Below are 12,998 nucleotides of genomic sequence, written 5' to 3'. Positions count from 1 at the left end.
CCCTTAATTTTACAGGTAAGGAAACTGACACTGGAGAAGGTTAAGTGATTTACCTGAGGTCACCCAGGTAGAAATGACAGAGCCATGATACTTCCCTCTTCTTTGTCCTTGTCTCCTGTTCTTGGTCACCAGGACTTCTGCCTTCTCAATATCATCAGAACAGAGTTCAGTTGAGCAAAATGGCAAGCACTACTCAATGTCCAAAGTCTGACTAGCCCCATTAACAAATCCCTCTCCTTCCCATCCCTTCTCTTCGGGTTCCATATCCCAATATACCTCTCACATGGTCTGGTCGTCTCCCTGTTCTAGAACCTGCTGCAAACACAAGCACCAGCAGATGCCACTCCAACATCTTCACAGAACCATAGACCTTGAGCTGCAGGAGCCTTAAAGGTCATCTAAGCCAAGCTCCTCATTGTACAAATGTTAAGCCCTTTACAGATAATATCTCATTTGATCCTCATAACGATCCTGAGAAGTGGGTACTATTATTATTTCCATTTTACAGTTGAGGAAACTAAGGCAAATAGAGGTTAAGTGACTTGCCCAAGGTCACATAGCTAGTAAGAGTCTGAGGCTAGATTTGAATTCAGGTCTTTCTGACTCCAGGTCCAGCACTCTAACCACTGCACTGCACTACATAGCTGCCCCAGAAATAACGGCAGACCTAAGAACCTAAGTCTTCTGACTCCATGTTAGAGAATCTATCTGACTCTGGTCTTTTCACACTTCTCTTGTCAATTTTATTTTCAACACATCTCTCACCTCTATCCTCTTCTATCCACTAATCAAATGAGATAATATTTGGAAAGCCCTTAGCACAGTACCCAGCACATAGTAGGTTCTTTTGGGGGGGCAGGGCAGTGAGGGTTAAGTGACTTGTCCAGGGTTACATAGCTAGTAAGTGACAAGTATCTGAGGCCGAATTTGAACTCAGGTCCACCTGAATCCAGGGCCTGTGCTTTATCTACTGCGCCACCTAGCTGCCCCCCATAGTAGGTTCTTAATTAACTCCTCTACCTCCCTCTTCTCATTCTCCTTTCAATAACACAGACTAACCCCCTGGTTCAGGGCCTCAGCACCTCTAGCCAGTCCCCTAGCCACCAGCCCTTGCCTTCTATAACCCATTCTTCCCAATACCTAAAAGCCAGGGCTGAGACTGTCATTCCCTGATTGAGAAGCTCAAGCAGTTCCTCACTGATTCAAGAATAAAATACAAACTCTGACGTGTGGCATTTTAAAACACTTCATGGTTTGACTTGGACCTTACCTTTTCGGAGTGATTTCATGTGACTCTCCCCCATGTACTCTATGTTCCAAACAAACCGACCTATTTGATGTGCCCCCATACAGAACATTCTGTCTCCTAAGTCTTTTTATGTGACTTTGCATATCCCAAGAATGCTCTTCTTCATTACCTCATAGAGTTCCTACCTTCATGTTCAACTCAAGTCCACCATTCTACAGACAGGGAAAGAATTCATGACCAAACGAGATGAAGTAGATCATTGAGATAAAATGGACAATTTGGATTATATAAAATGTAAAAGTTTTTTACACAAACAAAAGTAATACAGTTAAAATTAAAAGGGACAAAGGTAATTAGAAGGTTAAAAAAACCCTTTGCAACAAGTGTTCCTTTGATATAGGTCCCATTTCTATCTGATTAAAATTTATAAGAAGAAGCACCATTCTCCAATAGATCAGAAAATATGAAAAGGTAATTTTCAAAAGAAGAAACATGATCTATCAATAACCATGTGAAAAATGCTCCAAATCACTAATAATTAGAAAAACAGAATTAAAACCACTCTGAGGTTCTGTTACACCCCTCAGATTGGCAATGGCAAAAAGGTAAAATGACAAATGTTGGAGAGGTTATGGAAAAACAGGCACATTAATGCAGTGTTGTTGGTGGAGCAGTGAATTGGAAGAGCCATTTTGGAAAGCAATTTGGAACAATGGGGAGCCAAGATGGAGGAGTGAAACCAGGGAGCTGCCTGAGCTCTCCCAAATTTCCCTCAGAAACAATGTTAAATTAAGCCTCTCAACAGATTCTGGAGCAGCAAAAACAAAGAAACAACAAAAACAACAACAAAAAAAACCCAGAGTGAAACAGTCTTCTGACTTAAGATAAACTAGATCTTCAGGAAAGGTCTGTCTCACCTGGGTAAAAGGGGAGTACAGCTTAGCACAGAGGGTATTTGGGCAAGCCAGCAAAAGGCTCTTAGTCACAGTACAGATCAGCAGCTGAGGCCCAAGGTCTTAGCTCAACAAGTTAGTAGCACAGCAGGCCAGTTGTGAGGCCTCCAGTCGCCACACAGAAGGCAATCTACCAGCTGGGGTACTGGTTACCCAACAGGCTCAATAGGCTGGGCCACTACAGTGCAGTGAGAAGCTGCAAGCTGCTGAGGCCTCAGAGCAGAAAGCTAGTGACTGGGACCCTGGCCCCCAGCAAAAGAAACTTGGGACAGTGCACACTGTACCCCAGGAATAGAACGCAACCTTAAAAGGCACAAAAGAGGCTAAAATATGAATAAGAAACAAAAAAGAACCCTCACCATTAACAAATACTATGGTGACAGGAAGGATCAAAACATAAACTCAGAGGAGACAACTAAGATAAAACACCTACATGTGAAGCCTTAAAGGGGAAGAAGAATTGATCTCGAGACCAAAAAGCCATCTTGGAAGAGCTCAATTTGGAACAATGTCCAAAAAGTTACTAAACTGTGTTTATCCTTGGACCCAGGGTTCACTACTAGGCAACCTGATAAATCCATACATATTAAAGTATAAATCACTGATAAGGCTTACCATACCATTTTCCCCAAGAATATAGATGCATGTTAAGTGGGAAGGAAAGCAAAAGCCAAAGAAATAATCTCTATGTAGCAAGTCTTTTTTGTTTTGTTTTGTTTTGTTTTAGTGAGGCAATTGGGGTTAAGTGACTTGCCCAGGGTCACACAGCTAGTAAGTGTTAAGTGTCTGAGGCCGGATTTGAACTCAGGTACTCCTGAATCCAGAGCCGGTGCTCTATCCACTGCGCCACCTAGCTGCCCCAAGAAATAATCTCTAACAATGGCATTTCAGGCATCAGCAAAACAAAACAAAACAAAACAAAACAAAAAAACTGGCCAAAGAAGTATTTGGGGAAGCAAGGGGTTTTTCCCTGTAGTCTCAACTCCTGAAGGGAGTACACAGTCTACCTATGCATATGGTGAACCCTACTGCATGCCTGGAAGTCACTCAGAAGTACCAAGGGAAAAGTCCTACAATTAAGAGAACTGGGGTTTGAAGATTGGTCCTAAGGAAATGTTTTAGGCCTTAGTTTCTTCATCAGTAAAAGAAAGGGGTTAGACTAGATTCCAGATCAAAAGATCACAGACATAGAACTAGAAGGGACCTCACAGGCCATGTGAAGGTCTATAATCTTATGATTCCCCTTCCTCGTCCAGAAACCAAGAGAGGACCAGGACCTGCCCACACCCGGCTGTAAGACTTGTAGAGACAAAACATCAATCTGGAACAGTGCCTCCTTCTCCACTAGAGTTGAGGGTAAATGTGGCTGTTGGCATATGGATTGTGTGTTTAGGGTTGTTTGTTGCTCTGGGTGCCCAGGTCTGTATGAATCTGGAATACAGGTAAGAACTTGAAGGCTCCTAGCTTTGAGACTACTGATGAAGAAAGTGGCTTCCTGCCTCTTGGCAGACAGAGGTGTCAGACATGCCTGATGTGTTGGTTTGTCTTGTTTGACTATACTTATTTATGACAAAGAAAGGCTTTTATGGTAGTAGAGGAAGAGTTGGTGGGTAGTGATACAGATGGAAAAAAAATCAATGAAATATTAAAATTATACAAAAGAAAGCAAAAAAAAGTTCAAAAGCAAACAGAAACAAGGCAATTTTGTTACTACTTTTTGTTAAATTTAGCATGTAATTTTAAAAAATAAGTTACAAAATAGAAGTTCAATGATTCATATGAGAGTCTCTTTTGTTCCTGGCATGCTAAAATATTTGGATTGTTGATTGAGTTAAAAAAAATAAACTTTAAAAAATAGTTTTGGGGATAGAGAGGGCAGATGAGCTATGTGATATATCTGGAAGGGTAAAGATATTTCATTTTCCCCTCAAAGATGCAAAAGGAATGTAATTGTTATTGTTGCGAGTATATTTATAGGGGAAACAAGACACCCTAAAGGAAAGATAGGAAGTGCCCTGTGCCAGGCAAATCAAACCCCAATCTCAACCACTATGTCCTTTTGGACCCCAATAGAGATAGCCAAGGATTCTAATCCCCAAAGCCTTGGGAATAGCAGTGCCTTAAGGAAATTAAAGTTTAGAGAAAAATAAAAGCTTAGCCTTATACGTACGTACAGTTACTAGCAAAGTCAAAAATCAGACCCAGGATCTTCATCTCTAGAGAGTTGGGGAATGTCTCTGTACCTAGAAAATCCAAGAGAGTTTAAAAAAAAATTAATGGCCGCAATAAAAGACTTTAGTAAACTGGTAGTTATAGTAAACTTATAGAAATTATGCCTCTTGTAGGTAGTGCAGTGGAGTGAAAAGAATATTAACTTTAGATTCAGAGGGCCCATGCTGAAATATCTGCTGTTACAGGTTGTATAACCTTGGAGAAATTCACTATCTAAACCATAACATTCTCATAAAAAGGCAAGATGGTTTCTAAAGCCCTTCCCTGCTCTGAATTCTGGGATCCTCTGATTCTTGGTCCAGTGGTCTTTCTACTCTATCACACTGATGAGTTTGCTGAGAATTTCTATCAGTGTCCCTTAAGACCTATGATTCTTCTCACCTGTTTTTGGACTAGTTTACCTCTCCAGTTTGTAGGTTAGGAAGCTCATGCAAGGAGGCAGATGAAAGTCCAATGGCTAATTTCTCCTGCATTAAACCATGGAAGGAGGGGGGCTGAGAGGAAAATCTGAAAAGCTACCACAGCTTCTTCAGGGCTTTCCCTGAAGAGACAAATATTGGCACTAGTTATGCTCTATTGGCTGCATAAGTTTGTTTGACAAAAGAAAATTCTGCTTTAAACTGTTTAAACAGCTTTTTTGGCTTCCAATAAGCAGAGTCAAGATCATTATATTTCCAAAGCTTAAAAATACACTCCAGGCACCTTATTGATGAACATGAACAGAAACAGGTTTGTGATAAACTATGCTAAACTCAGAGAGACTTGCCCCTGGCCTGAAACTAACATGAGTATCTGGAGATCTAACTATAAGGTAAGGTGCCCTGAGTTTTAGGGATGTTAACAAACATCTTTGAAATCTAGTAAAATAAATGTTTACTAAAGGAAGATTTATAGAGGCATATGCCAAATGCCATTCAAACTACTCCTGCAAGGGTTCAGCATGAAGTGGAGCAGTAATTCTAGAGTTAATAGTTTGGACACCTATTTACTTTTTACAAAGGAGTCAGAATTTTAATTTAAGCTACTTTTACTTGCTCTTCTAGTGGATTTCCTGGTCTTCTCTTTAAGAAAATATTTTCCTAGCTTACTGTGTTACTTAGGGCAAGCCACTGTCTTCTCTGGGGCTCAGTTTCCTTCTCTGCAAAATCAGGGGTTGACTTTCCTCTAACAAGCTACAATGGGAAAAGTCCTGGAGACCAGTCAAGTAAATTTGGTTAGAGGGAGAGAAATGAAGGCTATAGGCGTGAGACTTGGGGAAGTCTAGGATGATCAAAAGGAGCAGGGAAAAGTAGGGCTAGAATATTGTCCACTATGTATATATATACATATATATATGTATATATACACATATATATGTATATATATACATAGTACACATATATACATATATATACAACTGAGAGGGACATATGGATATGACCCTCCACTGAGATGGAAAGTGCCCCCCTTCCGCCTAGTGATCTGATCTCAAAGTCTTAAAGCCCTTTTCAGCCCCCTATTTCTCTCCCTCTTTTTTTTTCTAGAGAGAGGCAATAATGGGAAGCTACTATCCCCCCTTTCTAAATATAGGCATATCAACTTAAAAATTGTTTCAAAGAGTCTGCACTGAGACATTACGTAGACATGATAAAGTTGTTGCAGAAACTGAAAATGTTGCAAAATAAGTAATCGCTGAACATTCCAGGAGAATGATTTATTGCTGAACCCAATTACGCATTTTGCTCAAATTAGATGTCTGTAAAAAGTATAAAAACTGCTTGATTTCTAATCCCGGTGTGTCACACCTCCTGGTTGTCCCAGTGAGTGTGGTACACCTTTCTTTCGAAAGAAGTAAAATCAATGCTTCGGCCTCCTTTCTCCTCGAGTCTCTATTACAGGGGTCAGTGGGTGTACTTCCCATCCCACTCACATATATATATATACATTATACATACATACATATATATGTAAAATGATTTTTTCAATTAACAAGCATTTATCTTCTCTCCCTCTAATCTCTGCCACTGAGAAAAGAAAACCCTTGCAATAAATATGCAACGGCCAAGCAAAACAAATTTCCACCTTGGCCAAGTCCAAAAATGCATCTCATTCCGCATGAAAGCATCATTGCTCTGTTAGGAGATGGGTAGCATCTTAAGAAAAGTGTTTTTTTTTAATAATTATTTAGTAATAATTGCATCCTATTAGGGTGAAACAGGCCCCCTCAAAGTGGAGTATTACTGAACTTGACCCTGGGTAACTCCGCTGGCCGTCCCAAACCCCATTCGATGCGTCCCTCCCCTCGCCCCAATCCCCAGTCTTCCAGCCCGTAAGGCAGAGAACCTCTGGGCTTGCCTTGAACCAGAATGGAGAACCACGTTCGCACCCCCAGCCTGGCACTGAGGCCCCGCTGACCGAGGCCTGGAAGGACTCAGACCCGTGCCAGGGTCCCGTGGGATCTCTGGTCCTGCTGACCCAGAGGCTCGCCCTGGGGGCTACATTCCCAGCCTAGGCTGCGGTGTCTCCGGACAGAGAGGAGGGGAATAGGGGGGAAGACGGGGGATTGACTTTTGGTCCATGGGGGCTTGGGAACAGACGTGACCAAAGCGCTTACGGTTGTCCAGTTACTGCGCAAGGCCGCAGGTTGGCAGCGACCGCTGGAACCCGGGAGGATGACTGCAGCAATGCGCCTGCGGCTGCAAGCTACAAGGCAGGATGCAACGCCAGACGCAGTGGCTCGGGTCAGATGTCGGGGCGGGGAGGGGGAGAAGGTTCCAGGACCTCCGAAGAAGTGGAGAACAGCAAACCTTGGAACAAGCGCAAGCTGCCCCCCTCCGCCGAGGTCTGGCCGCAGCAGCCACAGACTAGGCTTCCGAGACAGGAAAGCTGCAGACTTCCAGGAGGTCTAGCCACTACCCCCAAGGCCTGGCCACGCCCAACGCTGAGCCCTCCCCCGACAGCCCTGGGCATTCTGGTCTGGAGCGGGCGCTGGGAACCTTAGCCAGGCCACTTCGAGCAAGGTCTGGAGGTGGAGGGGGGTCTGGAAATTGCAGTTTCTCCATGTAAACAAGATCTAATGGAGCCACAGTCCCGCATTCCCAGCCCCTAACCTCCCTTCCTCCTTAACATCAAAGACTGTTATCTCCGCCCCATTCCAGACCTAGTCCCCTGAAAACGCAATCTACTTCTGTTTTTCACCAGCTCTCTCAATCGCCTTCAACCCCTTACAAAAGGTCACAGAGCCTCAAAGATCAATCCTTGTCTCATAGGTTCGTCATATAAATGGCCAGACCCTCCACATGTAGCAGCTTTTTGTGGTGGCAAAGAATTGGAAGTTGAGGATGCCCATCAGTTGCGGAATGGCTGAACAAGTTGTGGTATGTGAAAAAGAAAAAAAAAAAAGGAAAAAAAAAGTTATGGTATATGAATGTAATGGAATGATGAATGGGCGGATTTCGGAAAAACCTGAAAAGACTTCCATGAACTGATGCTGAACGAAGTGAGCAGAACCAGGAGAACATTGTAACACAGTGACAGCAACATTGTGAGAAGATCAACTGTGATAGACTTAGCTCTTCTCAGCAATGCAATGATCCAAGACAATTCCAAAAGACTCGTGATGGAAAATGCAGATTAAGACATACTATTTTCACTTGTTTTTCGGTTTTTTATTTCTTGTGGTTTTCCCCTTTTGTCCCGATTTTTCTTTCACATGACTAATGTGGAAATATGTTTAACCTGATTGTACTGTACAACCTATATATCAGATTGCTTGCTGTCTTGGGGAGGAGGGAGGGAAGGGAGAGAGGTAGAAAAATTTGGAACTCAAAATCTTACAAAAATCGGGGCAGTTAGGTGGCACAGTGGATAGAGCACTGGCCCTGAATTCAGGAGGACCTAAGTTCAGATCCAGCCTCAGACACTTGACACTTACTAGCTGTGTGACCCTGGGCAAGTCACTTAACCCCAATTGCCTCACCAAAAAAAAAAATCTTACAAAAATTAATGTTGAAAACTATCTTTATATGTAATTGGGGGAAAAGGAAATACTATTAAATAAATGGCCAGGTCCTGGTTGTGTGTATTTGTGGAGTATTGGCAAAATAGTTAATTATAAATGAACAGAACAGCTGATACATTTGGCCAACATTTCATCATTTCCTTTCCCAATAATATGCCTTCCCAGGACACAGGAGACAAAGTCCAAACTACTATGCTTCTGTTCCAACTTATCTTGCAATATGAACCTTCCACTCCAACCAGGTTGTTACATTAAATACTTGCTATAAAAACTTAAAGAATTAAGATTAATCAGTAATAATTATCTACTATGTCTATTTTCTTTCTTTTTCTTTCTTTTTGGTGGGGCAATGAGGGTTAAGTGACTTGCCCAGGGCCACACAGCTAGTAAGTGTCAAGTGTCTGAGGCCAGATTTGAACTCAGGTCCTCCTAAATCCAGGGCTGGTGCTTTATCCACTGTGCCACCTAGCTGCCCCTACCATGTCTATTTTTAACAATCCTATTATTTCTCTTTGGTGTGAGAACACCAGCATCTATAACTTGTCAGTGGGATTTGCAGCCAGGGCTTCCTTATTCCATGTGGCTCTCTGGAGAGAAAAAGAAAAACACACACAAAAAACCTCATAGCAACAATGGCTAATTTGTTAGATGTGTTGAAGATCTGGGAATGGACAGAAACCAACTCAAATTGTAGTGACCTATCCTATTTATAGATTACAGAACAACAGTTATAGTGGAATTTGTATTTATGCATATCATTGATAAGTGGTAAATAGAAAGTATCAGTTTCATGTCAGAACAAGAAAAGAAAGAGGAGGATGTCCCAAGTACAGCACTGGAATTATAGAGCAATACTGAAAAAAGGACAAATTGCTTGGGGAATGCTGTCAACAGCAAAATTTCAAGAATTCTTTGAATGTCCATAGAAACAAAGACCAGTGAGTTACTTTCATCCTATTCAAAATATTTTTTTCAACAACTTGATAAACAGGGTCTTTCCCACCCCACCCCCTTTCACCCAGGTTGCTTGAAATACCTTCATCATTTCTTATGGTGCAATCATATTCTATTCCATTCATATCTGACAATTTGTTCAGCCATTCCCCACTAAGTTATCACCTTAGATTCAGGTGTTTTTTTTTCCTTCCAACCAAACCCCCTGCCCCTTTTAACCTTCCATTAAGGATCAGAACATATGTTTCACTTCAACTATTCCCTCCCTAGTATTATCTTCTCTTAATCCCATCCTCCCTTTCCCCAACTGCACTTGTTTCCTTGAGATTGATAGAGTTCTACATCAAATTTTGTGTGCTCAGCCCTACTTTGTGAGATTTATCTGATGCCTATATTCCCCCTCCCCTTCTTCCATGTTTGCAAACTCTTCATATATCCCATTTATGGTAATTAGCTAATTCTAACCCCTTCTTCCTCTTTTCTACGCTGGTGAATTCCTTCCCATACCTTCCCTTCTCTTTCCCCTCAGAATAGAACCAATCTAACCCCAGGATCTCTTTTTCTTATTTAATTCCCTCCATATCCTCTGAAGACACTAAGATTCTAAAGCATTACTTATTTCTTCTCCCCCATTAGAATATTAGCACTATATCATGATATAGCTCCTTCCAATTTATCAAATAAATCTACCTTTCTAGGTTTCTCTGGACTCATGTTCTTACTTAGCTCTTTTCATCATATACCTCAAAGTCCTCTATTCTTTTTTAATGTTCGTTTTCCCCTGTAGGATTATACTAAACTTGGCAGGGTAAATTATTCTTGGTTAGTAAGCCTATCACCTTTGCCTTTTGGAATATTGTATTCCAAGATCTTTTCTTATGTAATCCTGACTCTACTTCTTTGGTAATTGAATTGCTTCTTGATGCTTTTAGTACTCTCACCTCAGAGCTCCAAATTTTTAATGATATTCCTCATGCTTTTCCTTTGGGGGGAGGCATGGTTTCTTTAGATTATCAGTGGATTCTTTCTATCTTTACTTTGATTTCTGGTTCTAATAGATCTAGGCAGTTTTCATTTATGGCTTCTTGAAGTACAATGTCCAGACTTTTTTTTTTTTAAAACATCATGGTTTTCAGGGTCTCCACTGGTTCTTAAAGAATCTCTTTGTCGATTGTTTTTGGTATCAGATATCTTACATTCTCTTATCTTTTGATCTTTTAGTTTTGTTCTTTTATTTCTAGTGGCCTCATGGAATCATTGATTTCTTTGGTTTATTCTAATTTTCAGGGAGTCTATTTTTTGGGTAAAGTTGACCACTTTTTCTTTTAAACTATTTGTTCTTCCGATTGTTTCCTTCAGGGATTTCAGTTCATTTAACATCTTCTGGGGGGCAGCTAGGTGGCGCAGTGGATAAAGCACTGGCCCTGGATTCAGGAGTACCTGAGTTCAAATCTGACCTCAGACACTTGACACTTACTAGCTGTGTGACCCTGGGCAAGTCACTTAACCCCCATTGCCCAGCAAAAAAAAACAAAACCAAAAACAACAAAAAACATCTTCTGGGTGTTTATGAAACAGTCCATTTTCCCATGAGTTGTTTAATAGTTGTTAGGGAGTTTTGTTACTTTCTTATGTTACTCCCTTTTGGAGGATTAGCTAGATCATGCAATCATTTTTTTTTCCATTCTCATAGGTATTTTCTTTGATTTACTCATTTTTCCAGCTTTAGTTAATGAAATGGGGTCTTGTATTAGAACCAGGAAGTCCCCCAGACACTTTTAGGTGGTCTTGCCCTAGATTCCTTCAGATTTCCACCTCCTGAGGTAACCTCCCACTCTCCCCTCTCCCCACCCCCCCCCCTCTCCATCTGAAGTCCTGCATGGGAACTTTGGGCCCTTTTCTCAGGACAGTGTTAGGAACCTCAGAGTCTGTGAGTAGGCAGTCTTAGTCTTATTGCTATAGCACTACATTGGTTGCTACCCACTTAAAGTCCCCAAGGTTTCCAAGGTCCCTATCCTGGGGTCTTCTCAGGGGATCTCTCTGATCCTGCTGCCTCTAGGCATAGAGCCTTAGGGAGAAGTCCTTTGGCTTCTCACTTTTTGGATAGTTTTAAGGTGGAAGACACTGTAGTTTCTCATTGGATTTCATGATCACAGTTTGGTCTACTGAGAACTTCAGGATTTTGCTGGACTATTAAAAGAGAGTTGGACTGAATAATCTCAGGTTCCTTTTGGATCTAAATTCTACAAGCTACTACTATGCTTTTGCATAGAGCAATTACCAAAAAAAATGGGAATAGACATGTAGAGTAGTAGTGTCAAACTCGAACAGAATTGGAAGCCACTAATTTATACATGAAGATCCCTGGGGGCTCTATTATTGACTTGGTTTTAAAATGTTATCTATTCTTTTTTTTTTTTTTTTGCGGGGCAAAGAGGGTTAAGTGACTTGCCCAGGGTCACACAGTTAGTAAGTGTCAAGTGTCTGAGGCTGGATTTGAACTCAGGTACTCCTGAATCCAGGGCCAGTGCTCTAACCACTGCGCCACCTAGCTGCCCCCTCCTATCTATTCTTTATCATATTTTTAATCTATTGTGGTAAATATTTTCCAACTGTATTTTAATCCGATCACTCAGTAGTATTGGACAGTCTGTTTGACACAGCTGATACAGTGTCTGTAGAAAACAGAACTATGAGGCATACTGGGAAGTACAATAGATTTGGAACTAAAAGGCATGGGTTTTGGTCCATTCTACAACCTAGTAGTTGTCTAATCTTGGGTAAGGACTTAAAAGTCTCTGGGCCTCATTTTCATAAACTGTAAAATGAGGAAGTTGGACTAAACTATCTGTAGGTCCCGACCAAACCCAAATCTTACACGCATGATTCCCGTGCAATTAAAGAACTTTAGAGACCTCTATTGGTTACTGGTAGACATTGCCTTGGTGGTTGTTTACTATGAAGGAATTTTATTACTAGTTACTTCCTACTCGAAAACCCTGACCCTCCCTATTCCCCTTTCTATTCAAGCTTTAAATTCTCAATCCCACCCCCCCGCCCACTCTTCTCAACAGTGAAGTCAGAAGTCTACTTTGAGAAATGTTTTCTATTTCTACTAGCAATAATTCCCAGTGTGCAATGGCTATTAACAATTTACTTGGCAATGAGAATACTTATACCAATCCAGCTCACTGGGATGACTTCTTAATCTAAGCATAGGCTGAGAACCATCAACAGAAGCTATCAAAATGAAAGAAACTGTGATATGAGTCCATGGCTTTATAGTTCATTTAAGTTTTGGATCACTGGAAAATAGATTCAGAGCTGAAGGAGTCATTAGAGGATATCTGGTCCCACCCTCTCATTTTATAGATGAACTGAGGGTGCGTCCAGATTTTCCCAGTTTCCATGAAGGCTACTCCTAAAACCAAATAAATTCTGGTTTAAAACTGTAATCTCAAAGAGTATTCCTAAATGTAAATTTCTATCTTAACCCCCTATAGCCTGGCTTCCAACCCTCAACATTTAACTGAAAAACGTCTTCTGTAAAGTTGCCAACAATTTCTTCATTGCCAAATTCAAAGTCCTTTTCTCAATCTTCTTTTTGATC

At 41.2% G+C, this 12,998-nt stretch overlaps 1 protein-coding gene across 2 annotated transcripts in view; it reads right to left on the bottom strand.

Annotated features, from left to right (window-relative positions):
• EPHX1 (epoxide hydrolase 1) overlaps positions 1–7,322 on the bottom strand; it is a 40,643-nt gene extending 33,321 nt beyond the window's left edge. Inside the window, exons 1-2 of one of the 2 annotated variants that reach the window (XM_044003009.1) lie at positions 7,028–7,322; positions 4,377–4,445 (exon numbers count right to left, since the gene is read on the bottom strand). In XM_044003009.1, coding sequence (XP_043858944.1) covers positions 4,377–4,416 — 40 coding nt within the window. In that variant the 5' untranslated portion in view covers positions 4,417–4,445; positions 7,028–7,322. Of the gene's footprint in view, positions 1–4,372; positions 4,446–7,027 lie in introns of those variants that run through there. The other variant, XM_044003010.1, reaches the window with a different exon arrangement.
• Positions 7,323–12,998: the final 5,676 nt, after the last annotated feature.

This window comes from Dromiciops gliroides, chromosome 4 (genome assembly GCF_019393635.1).
Source record: "Dromiciops gliroides isolate mDroGli1 chromosome 4, mDroGli1.pri, whole genome shotgun sequence".
Classification (NCBI taxonomy): Eukaryota; Metazoa; Chordata; class Mammalia; order Microbiotheria; family Microbiotheriidae; genus Dromiciops; species Dromiciops gliroides.
This window is presented reverse-complemented; position numbering and strand designations above follow the sequence as displayed.